This window comes from Brassica rapa, chromosome A01 (genome assembly GCF_000309985.2).
Source record: "Brassica rapa cultivar Chiifu-401-42 chromosome A01, CAAS_Brap_v3.01, whole genome shotgun sequence".
Lineage (NCBI taxonomy): Eukaryota > Viridiplantae > Streptophyta > Magnoliopsida > Brassicales > Brassicaceae > Brassica > Brassica rapa.
The window spans coordinates 28,309,341-28,330,697 of record NC_024795.2 but is presented as its reverse complement, the minus strand read 5'-3'; the positions used below and the strand labels follow the sequence as shown (position 1 = coordinate 28,330,697).

The 21,357-nt window shown below is 37.3% G+C and overlaps 5 protein-coding genes across 18 annotated transcripts; 1 reads left to right on the top strand and 4 right to left on the bottom strand.

Moving 5' to 3' along the window:
• The first annotated feature begins 1,929 nt into the window (after positions 1-1,929).
• On the top strand, positions 1,930-11,632 carry LOC103849913 (serine/threonine-protein phosphatase PP1 isozyme 9). 12 transcript variants are annotated; one of them, XM_033291309.1, is made up of 8 exons: positions 1,935-4,586; positions 4,684-4,772; positions 4,850-5,209; positions 5,317-5,399; positions 5,487-7,270; positions 7,346-7,905; positions 7,974-8,153; positions 8,235-11,632. In XM_033291309.1, exons 5-8 carry the CDS (start codon positions 7,078-7,080, stop codon positions 8,256-8,258), a joined length of 957 nt encoding a protein of 318 aa, XP_033147200.1. In that variant the 5' UTR covers positions 1,935-4,586; positions 4,684-4,772; positions 4,850-5,209; positions 5,317-5,399; positions 5,487-7,077; the 3' UTR covers positions 8,259-11,632. The 12 variants fall into 12 exon arrangements, with proteins under 12 accessions (XP_033147180.1, XP_033147177.1, XP_033147192.1 ...); XM_033291314.1 differs by lacking the exons at positions 7,346-7,905; positions 7,974-8,153; positions 8,235-11,632 and having other exon boundaries at positions 2,461-4,586; positions 4,674-4,772; positions 4,850-5,027; ... (3 more) ...; positions 5,827-5,910; positions 5,990-7,051; XM_033291320.1 differs by lacking the exons at positions 7,346-7,905; positions 7,974-8,153; positions 8,235-11,632 and having other exon boundaries at positions 2,504-4,586; positions 4,674-4,772; positions 4,850-5,027; ... (2 more) ...; positions 5,681-5,735; positions 5,827-7,051.
• On the bottom strand, positions 8,617-13,617 carry LOC103849915. Of its 3 annotated transcripts, none has more exons than XM_033291405.1 (4): positions 12,777-13,617; positions 9,167-9,438; positions 8,807-9,093; positions 8,617-8,711 (listed from the first exon to the last, which is right to left on the bottom strand). In XM_033291405.1, the coding sequence occupies exons 1-4, from the start codon at positions 12,871-12,873 to the stop codon at positions 8,636-8,638; spliced, it is 732 nt and encodes a 243-aa protein (XP_033147296.1). In that variant the 5' UTR covers positions 12,874-13,617; the 3' UTR covers positions 8,617-8,635. The 3 variants fall into 3 exon arrangements, with proteins under 3 accessions (XP_033147296.1, XP_033147294.1, XP_009124874.1); XM_009126626.3 differs by lacking the exons at positions 8,617-8,711; positions 8,807-9,093; positions 9,167-9,438 and adding exons at positions 11,696-11,782; positions 11,884-12,179; positions 12,267-12,649; XM_033291403.1 differs by having other exon boundaries at positions 8,621-9,093.
• Positions 13,618-13,870: 253 nt separating this feature from the next.
• On the bottom strand, positions 13,871-15,228 carry LOC108868767. Its single transcript, XM_009126628.3, has 4 exons — positions 15,109-15,228; positions 14,644-14,939; positions 14,259-14,554; positions 13,871-14,101 (listed from the first exon to the last, which is right to left on the bottom strand). The coding sequence occupies exons 1-4, from the start codon at positions 15,197-15,199 to the stop codon at positions 13,996-13,998; spliced, it is 789 nt and encodes a 262-aa protein (XP_009124876.2). The 5' UTR covers positions 15,200-15,228; the 3' UTR covers positions 13,871-13,995.
• Positions 15,229-16,877: 1,649 nt separating this feature from the next.
• On the bottom strand, positions 16,878-17,990 carry LOC103849917 (60S ribosomal protein L22-2). The gene is made up of 3 exons (XM_009126631.3): positions 17,748-17,990; positions 17,280-17,531; positions 16,878-17,179 (listed from the first exon to the last, which is right to left on the bottom strand). The coding sequence occupies exons 2-3, from the start codon at positions 17,507-17,509 to the stop codon at positions 17,035-17,037; spliced, it is 375 nt and encodes a 124-aa protein (XP_009124879.1). The 5' UTR covers positions 17,510-17,531; positions 17,748-17,990; the 3' UTR covers positions 16,878-17,034.
• A 188-nt stretch (positions 17,991-18,178) lies between these two features.
• LOC103849918 (E3 ubiquitin-protein ligase RFI2) lies at positions 18,179-21,300 on the bottom strand. Its single transcript, XM_009126632.3, has 6 exons — positions 20,822-21,300; positions 20,041-20,213; positions 19,866-19,921; positions 19,758-19,783; positions 19,261-19,663; positions 18,179-18,991 (listed from the first exon to the last, which is right to left on the bottom strand). Exons 1-6 carry the CDS (start codon positions 21,015-21,017, stop codon positions 18,583-18,585), a joined length of 1,263 nt encoding a protein of 420 aa, XP_009124880.2. The 5' UTR covers positions 21,018-21,300; the 3' UTR covers positions 18,179-18,582.
• Positions 21,301-21,357: the final 57 nt, after the last annotated feature.

Sequence of the window (21,357 nt, the reverse complement as noted above, 5' to 3'; positions counted from 1 at the left end):
TTGATATTAACTTATAAGCCACCGTACAAAGACTTATAGGACGGTAATCTCCCATTGTAGCAGCCTCTGAGAATTTCGGGATTAAACAAATGTTAGTGTGATTAATCCCTGTCTCCATGACTCCTGTCTCAAAGAAATTCTTTATCATTTTGCAAACATCCATCCCTATTGAGTCCCAAAATTGATGATAAAACGCAGCAGTAAATCCATCAGGACCAGGTGCTCTGTCCAAACCAATTAAATCCAATGCCTCTTTTATTTCTTTATCAGTAACTGGAGCAATCAGTCTATCATTCATTTCCATTGTTACCTTAGGCTGAATATTAGGCAAAACATCATCCAAAGAAGTTGTAGGATTAGAGGAAAACATATTCTGAAAATAATCCTCAGCAACCTTTGCAATGGTCTCCTCCTGAGTATGAACAACCCCATTCATATCTCGTATTTTACAGATTTTATTTTTGCTTTTCTTCATCTTTGTAAGACCATGATAGAATGGTGTGTTACGATCTCCCAGATTTAACCATCTATTCCTACTTTTCAGCTTCCAATATTCTTCTTCTTCTCGATATGCTTTATTAAGATTTCCTCGGAGTTCATGAATGTATTCAATAGAAACAGAGCTATCTGTCATTGCTTGATCCAGTACACCTCTGATCTCCTTAATGCGAATGGCTGAATTAGTCAGATGCCTCCTTTTCCACCTAACTATCTCTCCACGACAGTGACCAAGCTTTTGATTCCATCCTCTAATAAATTCTGTTTGATCCCAGGCATTAGAAACTGTATCAATAAAATTCGGATCATCAAACAATCTTTTATCATAACAAAAGAAACCTTTCTTTCTTCTCTGTTTGTAGTCGATTGTAACAATCATGGGTCTATGATCTGATTCAGCAATCTCCAAGTACTCATTAAATGAATGAGGATACTGATTCAACCAAGAGGAATTTACCATTACTCTGTCCAAACAACATTCAATAATATCATGTCTTCTACGGCCAACCCAACTGAACTGATTCCCTATGTGCTTCAAGTCCTTCATATCACAAATATGTAGCATAGTGTTAAAACTCTGGAAGCTTGATAATGCCCTTATACGACCTCCCTTCTTTTCTTCAGGTTTAGTAATCTCATTACAATCACCACACAACATCCATGGACCCAAACGAGAAGTAGCAATCCTTTGTAATTTTTCCCATAATAAATGTCTATGCTTAGGTATAGGATGACCATAAACACAGGACAAATAAAACTGAAAACATTGATATTCAATATGCAAATCTACAAGTCTTTCATCACTAGAAATGCAGGAAACAGAAACAAAGGACTTCCAAAATACAGCTAATCCACCACTAAGACCCATAGGTGGTACAAGGATCATATGATCATAACCGAGATACACTCCTATATCTCTTACATAATCATTTTGTTGCTTAGTTTCAATCAGGAACAACAAGTCAGGGAGATACAACCTTTGCATCTCCTTTAGACGTCGAACTGTCAGGCGTTGCCCCAAGCCTCGACAGTTCCACACCTCAACTCTCATGGAACCTCTGGTGGAACCGGGCCCACCGCGCCTCTGTCTATTGTAACCACATTCTCCATCTCATTATCACTCACATAATCTGCTTGAAGCTTCTTCAATCCATTGCATTCCGCAGATATCTTCAGCGTTCCAACTGGATACTTATCAACCATTTCTCTACCATTTCGAGATCGCTTGGACGACACGCTTCCCATCTGGTCATTCTCCAAAGAGACATGTATCTCATCTGGTCGTACCTCCTTCTCACGTCCTGAAGCCATTGGAGTCTTCTCAACTCCCCAGCGGTCCCTCATCATACAAGGACCTACCAGACCCATACGAAACTCTGAGTCCCATCTCTCTTCCATCTCCAGAATGATATGATCTTCATCCTCATCAGACGGTGGAACATTATAAGAGACTTTTCCCACTTTTCCGAGACTAAAAAAGGCTCGTTCAGACAAGAACAGATACTCTGTTGATAAAAAAAAAGACTTTTGGTAAGACCGTAAGAGAATCAAATACAAATCTTTTTCAATTAACTCATAGAATCAAGTTTACTTCTTTGCTTTACTTCATCGTCTTCCTCAATTGAAGCTTTCTCTCTCTCTCTCTCTCTGGTTTGTTTCTCCTCTGCCCTAATCAATTAAGCAATCAAGGTACCACCTGTTTCAAAAATCGCCGCCGGGAATAGGAAAACAAAGGAAAAAGGAGAAGAGAGTCCGGAGAACGACGTGTGTCCAGAAGAGACGGTCTCTTCTGTCTCTTGATCAAGAGACGTTCCTGAGAGTAATTGCTATTTTTTATTTTCTTTAAATCCTAATATGCTAAGATACTGGGCTTAAGGAACCCCGTTAAAGATGGCCTTATATGCACATATGACATAGTACCCCCAGAGGCTTATCTTATCTCTAACCATAAAACCGAACTTTCCCAAAGATGTGGTTACTCGCCCGACAATAGGTTACATAAATAAAATCATTAATAGTGGAGTAAATGTAAGGAGACTACTCTCTTTGACCAGCTCCAATGAGAGTCCTCCACGTCTCATTTTCTTTATGGCTAGATCTTCCCATCACTGTCTGTGGAACCGTCCTAGATCAGACTAACTTCGGTTCTTGAATGTCATTTACTACTAGTCCTGAAACCTATCACAGAAAGAACCAAGTATCTTCCTTTCCAAGCATCTTAAGATGTAATAAACGAATAGGATAAGAACGCTACCCAGTGAGAAGAACTTGAACAAGAAGAGCAGCACTTTGGTCAAACGCGCTTGTCTTAGCTCATTTACAATCTCACGTGTCTTGCATGAATAAAAAAGCATTTGTTGTATAAAACTATCACATAGTAGCCAAAAAGTGGTGAACTCTAAGGTTTCTTACAAAGGGAAGTAGGAGGGAAAAGAAATGCTTTGTGTCACACACATCTATCTGAAATATAATATACGTGCTGAGTCCATGCAAGGATTGGACTAAAATCATGCCAGCAGATTCAGACATTTCATGCAACTGATGATCACATAAAGTTTCCACAGATAAAACGTCAACATTGCCTAATACTTTTTTTCTAGTACGGAGGAAGACAATGAATCTGCTTCTTCATTCATAGAGAAGACAACTAGACAAGGTAGCTATGATCAGCAATCATCACACAAAAAAAAAAGAAAATGCTTTACATGTATGAGATAAATATTATGAGTCATCAGAGATATTTCAATTTGAGAGGGAATTATGTTGCTCCAGATATAAGATTAGTTTCCCTTTCCCCAGATCTTATGTATAATTGAATACAAATCAGAGTAGTGAACTATTTTCATAGAAAGAAAATATAAATAAAGGTTTGTTTCAAAAAAATAAAAAATAAATAAAGGATCTCTTATGGAAGCTCCTTTGGTCTAGTGGTTTGACCAAAGATTCATTGATGCTTTCACACTAGGAGGTCTGTGTTTCGATTCCCGGAAAAAGCAGAATTATGCAAATTAAAGGAGGAACCGCTTATAAGAGATTTGCAGCATGGCGTAAGAAGTACCGTCAAGGGTGGTTCCGATAGGACAGTTCAGGTGGTGCAGTCATACGTGAATCTTCATAATGCAGGTAGAATTGTCGACTGTAGAATCGTCTGTAATATTTCTCTAAATTTGTAATAGCATAATATATCCAGCGTTAAAAAAATAAAATAAAGGATCTCTATTCTGAACTTTCTCCCTATATGCATAGCCAATTTCAGTTCATGAGTGGAAAAATATCAGAAGTGTTATGTTATCACTTATATATCTATAATATAGCATCCCTGAAATGTTGGGGGCCATAAACATTTTTGTTGCAAATACATTTGTATACCCTTGTATAGAAATCAGGTGGAGAATTGCGATCAAAGTGTGTGTGTGTGAGGTAAATCGTAGTACCAGCCTTCTCCCAAGTATATAGTTACCTAAAAAGATACTAAATCAAAAACATTCTAAGTTTTTGTTACGTTTACTGATTTGAAAATATAGAGAATGCAATCTCCTAAAATTCCCATGAAATAGAGATTTTATAGTAGCATTTAGTTCGAACTGATAATTCACAAGTTCATACACAACTTATGAACTGGTTAAATAGTACTTGTTGGCAATGTTGCAGCTTCCTCAACCCATGAAATGGCTAGAGCCACGTAGTTTTGTATCTTTTTTTCCATTTTAATTTGATATATAAAAAAGAAGAAAAATTGATATATAAAGAAAAAGCCGTTCTGATATATATATATATATATAAATAAAAAAACATACACATATTTAAAATTTATTTATAAAACCCACACAAAAAAAAAACAAAAAAAAAAAACGAGAAAAAAAAAAACAAAAAAAAACAAAACCCCGTTAATAAGTTAAGATAAATGATAGAGGGTTGTGAGGCGAGAGAAAACCCTAAAGAGAAACTGAGGCAGCCGCAGAGAGAAAGAGAGAGGGAGAGAGAAAGAGAGAGAGAGAATGGAGGAGATGATGAAAACGACCAAGGCAGGGGAGGAGTTGGTGCAGGCGAAGATGCGCCGTGAGATTACGAAGCTCGATGATGAGGAGGTTAGGTTTTTATTTTTATTTTTATAGGTTAAATGCTTGCATGAATGATTTAATTAATTTATTTATGTTTGGAATTAATCTTAGTAGCTTTGGGCAGAATTTGAACCGTTGGAAATTGATAGGATCGAGAGTGGTGAAATCAAACCCAAGACCTTGATCACTAATTGTGGTTGGTTCCACTCTCCAGTAAGAGAAAGTTTTATAAGTATATACATATCATGTTTATTATGGAACATTTGTTAATAAAAAAATGAATTTTTCAGCAATTTCGTGAGAGGGGACCTTTAATTGTCAAGGAGATGCTCTCAGTGTTCCCTAATTCTACTTACATTAAATGGAAGAGAAGGTGGATCCCCAACTCGCTAAAAGACCTGATAAGAATAGCAAAAGAGAGAGAGTGTACATCTCTCGTTCTAGTTGATACAAACCATTTGGGACATGGTCCGTGCATGTGTTTATTATGTTCTTGATGTTTTCTATCTCTACTATATATTTATATATACGACTTTTAAGCCTCTTCTGTCTTATAACTTTTTGCAGATGAAATATGTATTGTAAGCTTGTTGAATGGTGCTGCCGCTTATTTCAGGATTTTTAATCTCATCCCACGTGAGGATATACCGGTACTATACAGCTAGCTAGCTAGCCTTTTTTTTTTTTGTAATTGCTCAAATCTCCCTTCATTAATTAGCTCTATCTAATACACTGGTCAAAATATCGTGTCTTGCAGGATCAAGCAACCCCCCCGACACGCCTCGATCCTTATGTTCGTATGGCACGTTTTGCTTCTCAGGCCGGTCTTGGCCTTAGCAGGTTAAATTCATACCCGCTACATGCCTTAGTTTACACAAAACTTTGTCTCTTACCTTTTGAAATTTACTATTTATTTTTCATTTTCAGATTGATACAATCACTCTTCCCCAAGGCCACTCATTCCAGAACCAACAAACCCTGTCAAAAGAACCGTGCATTTTTCCAGTACCAGGATGGTTTTGTTTTTTACCGACATCATTGGTTACCCACCCTTTTCTTTTTCTTCAAAATTATTTTTTTGATTTTTTTTTTTAATCACTTATATAGTTCGTGTTCATCAGGCTCCACTCTGAGAAAGCAGCCCTTTCAGAAGAAAGGCCAAAGCACACCAGGAAGGTTTGCTACTTTGTTGAGCCTTTTTCTCTTTGTGTTGGACGAGGAGATGTATTTATCTTTTTTTCTTTTCCTTTTTTATTTTATTTTGTAGGAAGTTGGACCTCGTTTCCAACTGTTGTTTAAAGGTGTGAAGAAGGTATCACTTGACACGGGGAGTTTAAAACTTATCTGCATGGTAATTATCACACTCCAATCAATTTCTGCTTCATTTTTCTTGACTTATATAAACCATTTAACTCTTTCTTGAATCGCAGCCTCCTGCCTCTCATTATGACTACCCAGAACGTCAGCTTATGATGCCGCCTCTTTAATATGCTCTCATGTTTTTTTCTTTTCTGTACAACAAAAACAAAACTTATGGTTATTTACGTTTGCTGTAGTATTCTGACATGGTCTTTTGCCTTGGGATATTTTTATACTAATAGATTATTTAAAATTATTAATTTTCAACGTACGCATATATAAAATAGACGTGGTGTCAAGGTTTCGTTCCAAAGTTAATGTAGCCCAGATTAATGTATTCGAAAATCTTCAACAATCAATTGCAAACCCCAACAAAGTACGAGTATATCAAATAAACGTTTAATTATAGCAAAAGACGAACCGGCTTTGGTTTGCGCAATTGAAAAGGAACAGAGGCATAGCTATCGTTACATGTTCTCCCATTTATTCTATATGGCTAGATCTTCCCACACATTCTTGCCTTAGAAGGTTTCTCACTAATCACTTTTTTTTTTTGAGATTTGACAACTTCACTTTCTAATATTTTTTTAGTTTATGGGACGAAAGAAAATCATTGGCAGCACTTGTTTCATTTATACATCACATTTTTTCTCTGTAAGTTAATTGGATCCAATGATCCGGTAATTGAAATGACTACCTAATGATGTCCATTATAGACGAAATTAATAGTTTTTTTTTTTCATATTGTTAAATCTTAATTAGCTTATGATTACCATATGTAACCTTGTTATGTTTTACATCCGATTTTCTTCATTTCCCTGTCTGAAATGTAATCAAATATGAAATAGCCATTGAAAACGAGAGCTGCGTTGAAATCTAATATAGTATATATATAGAGAGAAGAGAGCTATCTGCACCATCTGTTTTTATTATTCTCAAATTTATTCTAATCATTACCCATTTGATCCATCTCCATCCTCTGATTTTTAAGACATTAAGATTTCTTTCTGATCTTTTTCTTTCTCTCTACCTCTGTTTCCCACATTTTCTCAAGAATATCCAAACGTAGAAAAAAAAAGAAGCTTGTGTTGGTTGATTTGGCGCGAACCCTTTTGTGTTGGTTGTGGATTCTGGTAAAAAAAAGTTTGGGAACAGAACAATGACGACGACAATGGAAGCGGTGATGGAGATAAGTATGGTGGACGATATCATAAGAAGATTACTAGAAGGCAAAGGAGGCAAACAAGTCCAGCTCTCAGAGATCGAGATCCGTCAACTCTGCGTTAACGCCCGACAAATCTTCCTCAATCAGCCCAATCTCCTTGACCTCCATGCCCCCATTCGCATATGCGGTACTTTCTTATTCTTGTTTATTATATGTTATTACAAACTATGAGAAATATTACCAAGACGACAATAATGATCAGGTGATATCCATGGACAATACCAAGACCTCCTACGTCTCTTCGAATACGGAGGCTACCCTCCTTCAGCGCACTACCTCTTCCTAGGAGACTATGTCGACCGAGGCAAGCAAAGCCTCGAAACGATCTGCCTCCTCTTGGCTTACAAGATCCGCTACCCGTCCAAGATCTTTCTCCTGAGAGGCAACCACGAAGACGCCAAGATCAACAGGATCTACGGCTTCTACGACGAATGCAAAAGGAGATTCAACGTCAGGCTATGGAAGATATTCACGGACTGCTTCAACTGTTTGCCTGTATCTGCTCTCATCGACGACAAGATCTTGTGCATGCACGGCGGGCTGTCGCCGGATTTGGAGAATTTGGAGCAGATTAGGGAGATTCAGAGGCCTACTGAGATTCCGGACAGCGGTCTTTTATGTGACTTGCTTTGGTCTGATCCTGATCAGAAGAGTGAAGGTTGGTCTGATAGCGATAGAGGTATTTCATGCACGTTTGGAGCTGATGTTGTTGCTGAGTTCTTGGATAAGAATGATCTTGACCTCATTTGCCGTGGCCATCAAGTAAAAAATGACTTCCCCTAGACATTATTTGAGATTATCTTTTGTGATTTACTTTGGTCTGTTTGTAGGTAGTGGAAGATGGGTATGAGTTTTTTGCTAAAAGGAGATTAGTGACTATCTTCTCTGCTCCAAACTATGGTGGAGAGTTTGACAATGCAGGTGCATTATTGAGCGTGGACCAATCTCTTGTTTGCTCTTTTGAGATTCTGAAACCTGCCCCATCTTCAAGCGGTATTCCTCTCAAGAAGGTTTGTTTTAAAACACAAAACACAATTGGTTTAGCTTTGTTCTTTTCTCAACATAATAACACATGACTTATGTTTTATCAGGTACCTAAAATGGGCAAGTCTTGAAATGCAATAAAGCTTGCTCCCTTAAGCTAGGCTCTGTGCATATCTTCAAGATGTAGGTTAAACTGCAATGGAGAAGAGAACCTCAAAGACTACTTTATTTTAGTCATTAAAAAAGAATCATCTGTAAAAAACAAAACCACATTTTTAAACTTTCTATATTTAAATTGCCTTTCATGGTTTTGTCTCTTACTATATTGAGTAAAAACTGTTTGGTTTACAATGTGTTTGAGTCCCCAAAAACTCCCTATGAGTTATAGCAGTGAACTATTGAATCCATATGAATGTACAAAGCCTATTTCAAAAAGTTTAAATGCTTATTAGGGATAAGTATCCCACTTATCCCTAATAATGCTATATGATAAGGAACTCAAAAAGAGTTAGAATCTTCTTCTATTCCTATTCCTATTCCTTCTTCTCAATCTTCTCTCATCCCTCTCCTGCTGGTAAACCAACCTGAGTTATCAAATTCCAAAGCAAGATTCAAAAAAGGGAAATAAATGTTAAGAGATTGAAACAGAAACAAGAGAGGGAGAGAGAGAGAGGCAAACATGTTCACGAGCGTTATTGTTAGTGCAAGAACTGATGCACTCCAACACATCTGCAGATTAATCATCACCACCTTGTTCTTAACATCTTGAAGCCGCACAGTCTTTTTAAATGACTCCACCACTGTCACCAAAACTCTCTTGCTTCCGTAACAAGGCACTTCTACAGAATCATCACCTGCTTGAACAGAGAACCCCACTGCTTCACAGAATGATGTGCCGTTAGTCTCCAACTTTGAAGCTTTCTCACAGATGTAGGTACCATTTCTTGCTCCACACGGTACTATAACCTAACGCATAAAACAAGAACTCTCTCAAACTTGTGAGTTTTATACCTCTCAAAACACACAACCGTTCTTTTACCTGATTAGTGGAATCACTAGTACTAAAGTAAGCATCAGAGCAAGCCTTAAAGACACTGTCACAGAACGAGGCACAAATGCGAAGAGGACCCCCAACATCTGGATGACAGATTGAACATTCCAAAAGCTCAAACAAGTACAAGCAATCTTTAGAAGCTTCTCCGTGAGTAGCTAGGTTCTGGAGAGCTAACGAAGAAGAGCAACAAGTGTTGCCATGGAACGCATTACAAAGGTTTAGATGTAGTGCGTTCTCACTTGAGTTAACTGCTTCACCTGAATAACAACAACACGCATGAAACAGAGAGAACAGAGCATCTTACTTATGAAACACGACGAATCAAGATGATCTAAAAAGAACTCAAAATAACGTAACTATGGTAGACTCGAGGTGATCTCTGCATTGATAACGAATCAAGATGCAAGAACATGTGAAAGAGACTCAGAGATTTTGATATGCACCAGAGGAAGACGGGATCAAGAGAGGGAGCAACAAGATTTTGATATAAACGAACTTGTCGTGTAACTGAATGTAAAACAAACTTTTAGAAAGGTCGAGATGTAAAACAAAAGAAGCTAAAAAATAAACTCCATAGAAGACACTGCAAGTCTGCAATAATTGTAGAAGCCGGCAAACCGGACTGACAAAAACGATAAAATAAAAGCGATGTTAAGGAAATTAAACGAATATAAAAAACGAATACAAGAACGATAAGAAATCGTATTCGCTAAGAGACATGGAGTCGAGATATGATCTCTTTCCTTAACTCAAAATATTCGCTCCGTTAGTAAGACGGGACTGTACGAATATAGAGTCCCAGGATACAACCATGGCAGACGAATCACGCCTCACTCGTGATCGCCCTATCGAACTATAAACTCTACGAAACACTCTCGCAATATAGACGTACGCAGAGGGATTTTTGCTGTTGGATTTTGATTTCGAAAAAATTTAGAAATGAAGGAAGAGGAGAGACGATATTTAAAGAGCCGGAGAAGACCCACTTTCCGCAACAGCTGCTGCACGTGGGCGAGAATCTCGCGGAGATCGAGGAAAGTTGAGTTCCGAAACTTCTTCCTCAAGACTCTCTCTTATCTCGTTCTGATCCATTTCGAACAGATAAACTTCGTCTTACACAAATGTCATGCTGTTTTTTAGAAATAAAATGGCAAAGCGTTGAGCTTAACTTGGTCCAAAAAGAATAATTCTTATGGCCCGACACCCACGCCCACGCCGAGCCGGCCGGACGGCGGCGGCGGCGCGCGCGTGGGGGCGAGCCTATCCTCTCATGTGCGCCATTTGAACAAGAGTTAGAGTGAGTACATATATATACTCCTCATCTCTTCCAGTTCTCCCCGATGTGGGACTTTCTCTACTTCCTTCATTAATCATCATGCCTCAAAGGCTTATTAGATGATTGGCCCAATGGCCCATTTCGTTTTCACACATAACTAATAGAATATTGGTCCAACAATAATATGCATAGTAATATTTTGTTAACAAACGTGAATTAAACTCTATAAACAAAAAAAAAAGAAATTCGATTGAGTCAAATATATACATTTTAAGGTTTGTATGTTAATTATATGAATGAAGATTTTATAATCTCTTAGATTCGTTTTATAAAGCTTCAAAAGACTCATCATGTTATTAGAATAACATAATAACGTGATGTTAATGAATCAATTGAAATAAATAAATACAAGATTAAAGTCTACTCACTTGTAGCAGAAGAAACCATGAATGTTACATCTCCTCCAACTTTACCGGGAAAAGAGATCGATAAGGTCATAAGGCGTCGTGTTGTTAGAGATGAAGGAGGAGTGCTTTGTGTGTTTACCATCTTCCTTTGATACTCTCTAGAATTACACCATGATAGAAGTAAATAATATGTTCAGATTTATTGTTAGATTCAGGTTTATCACGGGTTTCCAACTCAAAATCAATTGGCAATTAGGGGATTGACTCTAACACTTTATATATTACTTAATGTCCCACTGATTTTCTAATGCCCTTAATTTTTATAATACAAAACTAACCAAGTTCCTAATCTGTCTATAGAGAACAGATTATTTTCCCAGTTTATGTAGGACACGAAGGACTCTTATTATTATAATAGTACACAGTTGGTTTAGCTTTTTATTTATTTATTTATTTTTCTGGGTCAAAACACAGTTGGTTTAGCTAAGAATAACTTAACACATGGCTTTCCTATTGTTTTATGTTTTGTCAGGTACTTAGAATGGGAAAGTCTTGAGATGTAGGAAGAGAACCTCAAAGGCTGCTTTACTTATAGTAATCAAAGAAAAATCATCTGTAAAAAACAAAACAATTTTTAAACTTTTTATATTTAATTGCCTTTCATGGTTTACAATGTGTTGAGTCCCCAAACCTTCCTATGAGTTATAGCAGTGAGATAATTGATTCCATATGAATGTTATATGATAAGAAAACTCAAAAAGAAAACTCCCTATGAGATATTGATTCCAAAATTCCCTATTTAAAAGTCTGAATGCTATATGAATGATAAGAAAACTAAAAAAATAGAGTTAAAATCTTCTCCTAATCCTGTTCCTTCTTCTCAATCTTCTCGCATCCCTCACCAGCTGATAAAAAAACCTGAGTTATCAAATTCCAAAGCAAGATTCATATATCAATTGGTTAGAAGGGAAATAATGTTGATATTTAGACAGAAACTAGAGAGAGTAAGAGATGCAAACCTGTAAATCATGGTTGATTCTAGAACAACAACTGCTATTTTCAAACACGTCTGTAGATCCAGTATCAGCAGCTCGTAGTTACGATCTTGAAGCCGCACAGTCTTCATGAGTGACTCCACCACAGGCACCACTGTCTCCAAAACTCTTTTGCTTCCGTAACAAGGCTCTTCTACAGAATCACCAGCTGGTTGAACAACAGTGAAACCCACTGCTTCACAGAACGCTGTGCCGTTAGTCTCCAACTTAGAAGCTTTCTCGCAGATGGTATCATTGCTTGCTACACACGGTACTATAACCTAACACATTAAACAAGAACCAAACACACTCTCTCAAACAAAACTTGTGAGTTTTAAACTTCTCAAAACACACAACCGTTATTTTACCTGATTAGTGGAATCACTAGTATTAAAGTAAGCATCAGAGCAAGCTTCAAAGACAGTATCACAGAAGGAGGCACAAACGCGAAGAGGACCTGATTGAACTCCAACGTCAGGGTGACAGATTGAACATTCCAAAAGCTCAAACCAAAACAAGCAGTCTTTAGAAGCTTCTCCGTGAGTAGCTAGGTTCTGGAGAGCTAATGAAGATGAGAGCATCCGCGAAGCAGAGCAACAAGTCTTCTCGTGGAACATACTACACATGTTTAGATCCCTAAACTCAAGATCAGCAGACTCGGGAAGCTTTCCTTCTAGCTCGTACGGCTGATGAGATCGTCCTCCTTTAGAAACGCATACTCCAACGTTCTCACTCGAGTTAACCGCTTCACCTGAACAACAAACAACAAGACGCATGAAACAGAGAGAACATAGCATCTTACTTACGAATCAAGATTGATCTAAAAGGAACTCAAAAGATTGTAACGAATCAAGAGACTCAGAGATTTTGATACGCACCAGAGGAAGACGAGATCAAGAGAGGAAGCAACAGGATCGGAGTAAGAAGCTGCAGAAACATCATCATCATCCTCTTCGTGACGTATCCTTCTTCCATGAACGGGGACTTATCTCGAAGCGAAAGATACTCTGATAACAGATTCTCCCTCTTCTCTATTTTCTCTTTGTACTTTATATAGTAGGCAACACTTTCGGTTTAGCGTTCAGTTCCGGTTCGCAATCTTGAGTTTTTTTTTAATGTTTTAATATTGTTCGGTTTATAGAAAACCACCCCGGTTCGGTTCATGGAGATTTCATAAACGAACTCGTCGTGAATCTGATTCAATTGAGAACCCCTTTTTTCGGATAAAATGTAAATTATACTTGAAAAGATACACGCTCTAAGAAAATTATTTCAATAGATATATTGTTCCTTAAGATTTTTTAGAGTATGCGCGCTTATTAAGAATTTAATAAATATTTATAATTTAATTTATTTTTTAATTTATTATACATTTTCTAATAACTTTCCACCAATGAAATTTAATCAATTCAAATATTCTCAATTAGTGTTTCTCAAAAGTATAAAAAAGTACCTTAACAATACAAAAAATCTATCTTCGTGGAACAAAAAAAAATCTAAAAAATCTTACTTTCGAAAATGGATAGAGTATATTTTTTTTATATTTCCAATGCATTTTAATCAACTAATAATAAAAATTTATGAATTTCAAAAACATTAATTGCATGTTTGAAGTCTAGTTTAGAAATATATGAAATATAAAATTATAAAAAACTATGCATTAATAACTATGTTTAGTATTAATAATCGTAAAAATTCTAAAACATGTTATTCTGAAACAATGGAGTATTATCAAATCATTGAATACATCCGTTATAAAGCAATTGCTTTTATGGCCCAAAAAGAAGAAAAGCCAGTGAGAAGCTTAATATTTTAGCACCAAAAGAGCTCAGCTATATGGGTAAAGCCAATTGAGAACTATTTATAGAGAAGTCGAGATCTAAAAAAAAAAAGAAACTAATAATAAACTGGAGGATACTGCAATTTGAATGGTAATAACATGATGCTAATGAATGAAATGTAGAGTAAAAAAAATAAAACCGTTTTGTTTACAATTTGTTGAGTCCCCCAAAACTCGCTATTGAGTTCTTTCACACAAAATATAGCAGTGGAAATATCTATTTCATACGATTCTAGGCTTATTTACAAGTTTGAATGCTATTCTAATAAAAAATTTGAATTACAAATCCTCCCATTCATGCATCTTATCAATCTTCTCGCATCCCTCTGGATCATAGCTCGCATCTGTTGCTGATAACGCCACCTGATATATCAAAGCAAGATTCACACATCAAACCGGTTTAAACAGAAACTATAGACAATGAGAGAGAGAGAGAGAGAGAGAGAGAGAGAGAGAGAGAGAGAGAGAGAGAGAGAGAGAGAGAGAGAGAGAGAGAGAGAGAGAGAGAGAGATGCAAAACCTTTTAAAGAGCATTGTTCCTAGTACAATAAGTGTTACGACCCAAGAGAACTGTTGAACCAGTGTCATCTCTCTAACTAGCTTCTTGAGATCTTGAAACCTACCAACATTCTCAGTCTTTATGAGTGACTTCACCGCTGGTCCAAAACTTGATATGCTGCTTCCGTAACAAGCGGAATCATCAGCTGTTTGAACAACAGTGAAACCCACTGCTTCACAAAAGGATGTGCCATTAGTCCCCCACTTGGACACTTTCACGCAGATGATACCATTGCTTGCTCCACACGGTACTATAACCTAACACATAAAACAAGAACCAAATCACTCACTCAAACTTGTGTATTCTCAGAGAGTTTTATCCCTTTCAAACACAACCGTTCTTTTACCTGATTACTAGCACCACTAGTACTAAAGTAGGCATCTGAGCAAGCTTCAAAGACTCTGTCACAGAACGAGGCACAAATGCGAAGAGGTCCAACATCTGAACATTCCAAAAGCTCAAACAAGTACAAGCAATCTTTAGAAGCTTCTCCGTAAGTAGCTAGGTTTTGGAGAGCTGATGAAGCAGAGCAACGAGTCTTGCCATGGAAGGCATTACACATGTTTAGATCACTAGGCTTCGGAAGCTTTCCTTTTTTAGAAATAATACATACTCCGTTCTCACTTGAGTTAACTGCTTCACCTGAATAGCAACAACACGCACGAATCAAGATTGATCTAAAAGAACTAAAAGGTCGAAACTTTATGAGTAGAACAACGCAGAGACTCTGTTTCAGAAGGTGTTCGATGCATCACAACGAATCAAGATGATCCAAAAACATGTGAAAGATACTCAGAGATTCGATACTCACCAGAGGAAGACGAGATGGAGAGATGAAGCAACAGGAGTGAAGTAAGAAGCTGCAGAAACATGATCATCCTCTTCGTTGAGTATCCTCCCATCTTTCTCGAGTGATCTCTACTACGATGAAGAGTAACGATCTCGAAGGAAGCGAAAGAGAAAAGACGAGAGAGTGCAAGAATCACTCGGGTTGGTTTCTTTTTTTACGAACAGACTAATCCCTCTCTTCTCAGCTATATGTAGTAGGTAACACTTTCCCTTTTGGGAAATAAATAGAGCGCGCTACTTGAAACGATATTATGAACCAACGTGGGAATAGTACATTGACCGTTAAATCTCGTGGTTCACAATCTCGAGTTTTATATTGTTCGGTTTATTGAAAACCAATCCGGTTCATTACTAATACAATTGAGATGAACGAAAAAGAAACTCCTTAGAAGACACTGCAATATGAATGGTAATAACATGATGTTACTGATTGAATGAACAACTGAATTAACTAAATATATATATATATGTATATATATATATATATATATATTTTAACAAACTATATATATATAAAAGATTTTAGTCAATTTAATTATTTATCACAACTGGGTTTAAATTAGAAACTAATTAAAAATGTGAATTTAACACAAAACCCACACATATCTATAATATTTTAAATCTTAAAATAAAAAAGAAATCCTTGGAATCAATGGTCATAATGACACCTAATCACACGAAAGTGGAGCCTTGACGCATAAGTATTCCAAAAGAGCCCAATTAAATTGCCAGCTTTGAGGTTTCTTCTTATAACAAATTGCTCATTCCAATTGCTAATGAACACATAGCTTCCACTTGAATGCCACTTTTTCAAAGTCAGCTGATGCAAAGATCCAGTATCACTGTCGTACACACTGATCCTCAACCCTTGATGATTATTTACATCTTCGATCATTGTGCGTTCTTCATCCGTGAGGTAATATAGAATGTGCGCAGCCACGTGATCCTTAGGTAGCATAAGGCGTGTTTGGCTGTTTCTCACGTCGCTCACTGTGAGATGTTTCTTGATTTCCCATATATCAGGGTTTATGGAGAGGGTTAACTCGGTACCTGGAGCCTTTATGTCCCTTAAGTGCGCGAGACTAATTACTCCTTCGTTTCTTGTAGCAGAAGAAACCATGCTTGCTCCACCAACTTGTGTGTTCGCCATCTTACTTTTGATACTCAGCGAGAATTAAACCAATGATAAAAGATTGAATATTATTTACATGCTTATATATACACAAGTCTCCCGCCTCCTAATCTGTCTAGAGAGAGAGCAAAAAATTTCTCAGTTTATGTAGGAAAATGATTTTTTTAATATAAAAATATAATTCTTTTTTTTTTTTGAAACAAAAAAAAAAAAAAAAAAAAAAAAAAAATTATATTTTTATATTAAAAAAATCATTTTCCTACATAAACTGAGAAATTTTTTGCTCTCTCTCTAGACAGATTAGGAGGCGGGAGACTTGTGTATATATAAGCATGTAAATAATATAAAAATATAATTCAAATTCTTATTTTAAGCAGGAAAAGGATTTTATGGGCCCTATTCTTTTCCTGATGGAAATAGAAATTGATACTCACAATAAATATCTTAACGAATAAGCCGATTCCCTGTTATGAGTGTTGGGCTAATGGGCCGGTACGTTATGGGCCGCTAAGCCATAAATTAAGGAAATAACGTAACTCTAATTTTGGGATTGTAACATTAAAAAATTGCTCGAAAACGTTTAATAAACCACTATCCAGTTAATCAATCTGAATAATACGATATTTTTTTCTCAAATAATTGTCTGAAAACAAGAGTTTAACCAAAACTAGATAAGATCTGTGAAAAAAGAAATATAAAATGTATTGAGCAACAACGAACGAGCAGAAAACAATACAAGAAGAGTATAAAGATCTTCTAGTCTTCTTCCTCACCCTCGTTCTCAGCGATGTTGAAGTACCTCAACTCGTAGAGGTTACGGTCCTTGTTGGCTGCAATCACTCTGAGCCAATCCCTCACGTTGTGCTTCTTCAAATACTTCTTCGTCAAGTACTTGAGATACCTATTATAAATAAACATTCAGTTTCTATCATCTCAAGACCAAATCTAGAAGAGAGTGGTTCCAAATAGAACAAGTGTTAGTTGAGTAGTGTTGTTGTTACCTCTTGGAGAACTGACCATCAGAAGTGACGGTGATCTTGTTCTTCTCGCGCGTGATGGTGACAGAGTCACCAAGTGCACCGGCTTTGCCACCGACTTTGATCCTCTCCTGAAGGAACTTCTCGAGGGAAGCAATCTCCATGATCTTGTCATCGACAGGCTTGGAGCAGTCGATGGAGAAGGACACTCCCTTCTTCTTTCCCTTGGCAACTGCTGCACTTCCACGACTCATCTTTCAATCCTCTTCTCTCTCTCTACAATCACAGAAAACAACAGAGCATAGTGTGCTTATCAACATTAGTGTGCTTATCACCAGCAGAGCATAGTGTGCTTATCAATAACTACTTAGATGCGAGTTTCTAATCTAAACAAGACCTCGAAGCCAAAGTGAAAATGTGAATCCGTGAATCGAAACTTAGATAATTCTCTTGAATCTATTATCAGACATTAAAGAGGAGTAACAGGCGTACCTTTAACAAAGCCTAGAAGGTGGAACTTGTCTGAAGATGACGAGCGGCGTCTTTTAGCTGAGGAGACAGAACCAAATGTTTCTAGGGCTTTTGTGCATTTAAAGTGGTCTTGTTGCCCTAATTTATATTTTCTTTAAATTACAGAATCTCCCCAAATGTTTCTAAATTATCAACTTTACCCAAAAACTTTCGCACTGACATTAAATGTCCAACGAGAGAACCCATTTCATGTAATCACCGGCAAAATGCAAACATTGTTTATTGTCCGCACGTTTCTCTTATAAATCTGTATCTAGTATGCATTTTAACACAGAACAGTCCCTCTGTATACACTCATGAACATATTCAATGCAGCTCATAATATTCTTTTTTTTTAGTGTTAGTATTTGGCCTAGAAAACAATCATCACCATTGAAATAATTGGAACATGCTAAAGAAAAAGGAGTCAGTACTTAAACATATCAAGAAGAAGAAACCAAATGTTCCATAAGGGTATTTATCACTTTGGATTACCCATTGTAGCCCACATTAGAAAAAATAATAACAAAATATCCATCCAACCACCATTTTGCTACCCTGATCCAAACCGGCTCGAACCAGACGGCCACCACCAACTGGGAAAGCAGTCTCTCTCTCCAAACCATTACATACCACATCCATTTTGTGTTTTTAGATATTATCATCAACACATCACATAACTTGAGAGCATGCAGTTTTTTTTCCAGGTTTTCTCAAATATCAAATTCCCAATTGTTTAATTATGGTTTTGTTTTGGTCCCAATGTTCATGAGAATTGTCAGACCGGTGAGATTCTCACCAGGCACTGACTCAACTCTTATGATGATCCTCCGGCGCCATGCCTCTGATGGAGGCTTCCTGATCCTTCATTGAAGGTCCAAAGTGATGGTGGTTCTCTATCCATCTGGTTAACCGGGTAAGCCGGTTGCAATTGCATATAAGGCTCTCTCTCCCATATGTTAAACCGGATAAACCCGCTCCCGCCTGCCTGATCCGACGAAGATGAAGTCGAACCACCCATCAAGGAAGCTCTACTGGGCCTCCGCCCAGACGAGAACACAGGCCCATGAGAGACTATAGGAGAATCAGGTTGGTGTGACTGTGCAGAAGACTGTTGGTGGTAGGCTTGAAGTGCTTGCATTCTATCTCGAGTCCGAACGTTGCTTCCCGGAAAAAGCGGTGACCTGGGAATCGATGCCACCGAGCTCCCCGCTCTGCCACCAGAACTGCAAATGAATTTAATATTTAAATGATGAGAATTAAAAAACATTATGATATTATCGTTATAACAAAAAAAATTAATTTCTAATTATATTAATATATTTAGTTTACAATTTGTCTTCTATCAAAACCGCATTATTTTTTCTATCAGAACTGCATTTAGTCCGCAAAACGCATTAACCACTGTTCCGCTTATTTTACTAAATCCGCATCCATGCCATGAGAATAAAGACTTTAATAATTTCATTTTGAAGTCAAGACATAAACTACGTACCTGTGACCATGATATGATGGACGAATGAAATGAGGCGGTCTTGGTCTGATAACATCTGAGCCGTTGGCTCGGAAAGTCCTTGCAGCAGCTGGCGGAGGGGTGGGATGAGTTGGACTTCCCACGTGAGCGCCAGAAGCAGCAGAGAAGTGCTGTGGCGGTGGGGGTGGAGGCGAGTGATAATCCCAGCCGTGAAAGTGCGGATCCACAGGGAAACCATAAGGAGGTGGGACTTCACTGGAACCGGATGTGTTCCAGTGACTAGGGAAACTTGAAGTGTCTGAACCGCCAGAGCTTGAGGAAGACGAATGAACAGGGCCAAAGTAAGTTACATATGGACATGGGTGACCCGCTGTTGGCGCTGCTGGTTCTGTAAAGTAGCCTTGTTGGCCCAATAGCTCTTGATCTGTGCCACGGTGTCAGACAGACTCAAATAGATCAATAAACCAAAAAGCCGGAAACGTGAAAAACAAGAAATAACCAATCTGGCAATGTCTTACAAGAACTTGGCGAAAATTCTCCATCTCTACAAAGTTTAAGAGAGATTCATCAGCATAAAAGATCCCACTTGCCGAAAATAGCAACAAAACAGAGTTAAAATTACTTACTCGAAAGAAGGAAGACGAGCTGAACTTCCAAATGGGCACCAGTGAACTCCAAAAGCCTGTGCAAAGATACATAAAACACACGCGTTTTTTCGACACAGAACATAACTCAAGCAGTTAAAAAACAAAAACAATCCTCCAGCATGGGAAGGCAGAGGAGTGTGACCAGGCTATTTACCAATTCAGAGTAGGTTCCGATGTCATAAATATCCTCTTCATGAACCCATTCCTCAGCACTGAACTCAGGGTTTGAACGGCAACCGTTTGCGTAAAGCCACTGGCCTTTCTCTACTTTCCGACAGTTTGGGCACTGCATCACCCCCTTTGTGTTGAAAGCTGAGCCAATACAATCTGAAGGAAAAAAAAAAAACAATGGAAACAGATGTAACAAGAAACCCATAAAAACCTCATATCAAACCCATAAATAAATACCCAAAATACTTAGAAATCTTAATAAGTATCTATAACATGAATAATTAATTTAATACTGAAATACTGTAAATTTTTTAAGTTTTGACAATTACATTCGAAATTTGATTATGAACAAGTTTTCTTCTTAAAATTTCAACAAATTATTTTGTTTTTGAAGCTTAAATATACAAACACACAGCTACTCTCCTATCTAGACATCCAAGATGCCACACAGTGAACATATATTAAGAAGCAAAGACTCATGAAATTTTCGAGTTTAATCATTCCCTCGTAATAAAGAACACATAATGCATGTACTTCTGAAACACTAATAGATACATCAAACAAGGTGAAGAGGATCAATAAGACAGTGATCAATCCCTAACTGGTTCTGTCTGAATAACCTCAGAAACAACAATCCGACCAGATCATGACTATATCAACCAATTAAAATTCCAAACCTCAAATTAGAATCTAAAATGATCATAATTCACAAAAATCGAATCAAACAAAAGGTAGATCTGGATGATTTAAATCGAAAACAATACCGAGATGGAACTCGTGCCCACAATGAAGCTTAGCCCAAGCTCGATCGCCTTCTTTGGTCACCGTCTCGATGCAAATCGAACACAGAACCGAGCCAAAGGCGTTAACTTCGTCGATAGAATCGCCATCCGAGCTATCGTCGGCGGCGAGATCATTTGCATCGAAATCGAATTTGGTAGCGTTGTTGCCTAAACCCATAATTCAAAATCCAATCTTTCTTTTTTTTTATTTTCGTCGAATTTAACCAAGATAACTTGTGGATCTCTGAACTCTACCAGAAGAAGGAAAGAACGAAAAGAAGAAATTGAAGTTTTTTTTTTCTTTAACGGAATGATATTTTTTTTTTGTGTGAGAGAAGATTGGGTTACGGGTAGAACAGAACCGTAGAAGCAATGACCGATGTCTGAAATACTCCAAACTTGTTTATAACTGGACGGTTCAGATTTGTTTACTTGACATCAGCTGCTTGTTTCCCACAGATTTGTTTCCTTTTTTTTTTCCATTATATGAAAACAATATCTATATATGTTTCTATGAT

Coding starts and splice junctions, on each gene's coding strand:
- LOC103849913 (XM_033291301.1), top strand. CDS start 7,078: ATGACGACGACAATGGAAGCGGTGATGGAGATAAGTATGGTGGACGAT. Junction 7,271..7,345: donor TGCCCCCATTCGCATATGCG/GTACTTTCTTAT, acceptor AATAATGATCAG/GTGATATCCATGGACAATAC. Junction 7,906..7,973: donor TCATTTGCCGTGGCCATCAA/GTAAAAAATGAC, acceptor GTCTGTTTGTAG/GTAGTGGAAGATGGGTATGA.
- LOC103849917 (XM_009126631.3), bottom strand. CDS start 17,509: ATGAGTCGTGGAAGTGCAGCAGTTGCCAAGGGAAAGAAGAAGGGAGTG. Junction 17,180..17,279: donor GATGGTCAGTTCTCCAAGAG/GTAACAACAACA, acceptor TATTTATAATAG/GTATCTCAAGTACTTGACGA.
- LOC108868767 (XM_009126628.3), bottom strand. CDS start 15,199: ATGGGAGGATACTCAACGAAGAGGATGATCATGTTTCTGCAGCTTCTT. Junction 14,940..15,108: donor CTCCATCTCGTCTTCCTCTG/GTGAGTATCGAA, acceptor GTTGCTATTCAG/GTGAAGCAGTTAACTCAAGT. Junction 14,555..14,643: donor CTAGTGGTGCTAGTAATCAG/GTAAAAGAACGG, acceptor TTTATGTGTTAG/GTTATAGTACCGTGTGGAGC.
- LOC103849918 (XM_009126632.3), bottom strand. CDS start 21,017: ATGGGTTTAGGCAACAACGCTACCAAATTCGATTTCGATGCAAATGAT. Junction 19,922..20,040: donor TCGGAACCTACTCTGAATTG/GTAAATAGCCTG, acceptor ATCTTTGCACAG/GCTTTTGGAGTTCACTGGTG. Junction 19,784..19,865: donor GCTCGTCTTCCTTCTTTCGA/GTAAGTAATTTT, acceptor TAAACTTTGTAG/AGATGGAGAATTTTCGCCAA.
- LOC103849915 (XM_009126626.3), bottom strand. CDS start 12,873: ATGGAAGAAGGATACGTCACGAAGAGGATGATGATGATGTTTCTGCAG. Junction 12,180..12,266: donor CTAGTGATTCCACTAATCAG/GTAAAATAACGG, acceptor TTAATGTGTTAG/GTTATAGTACCGTGTGTAGC. Junction 11,783..11,883: donor GAATCAACCATGATTTACAG/GTTTGCATCTCT, acceptor TTGATAACTCAG/GTTTTTTTATCAGCTGGTGA.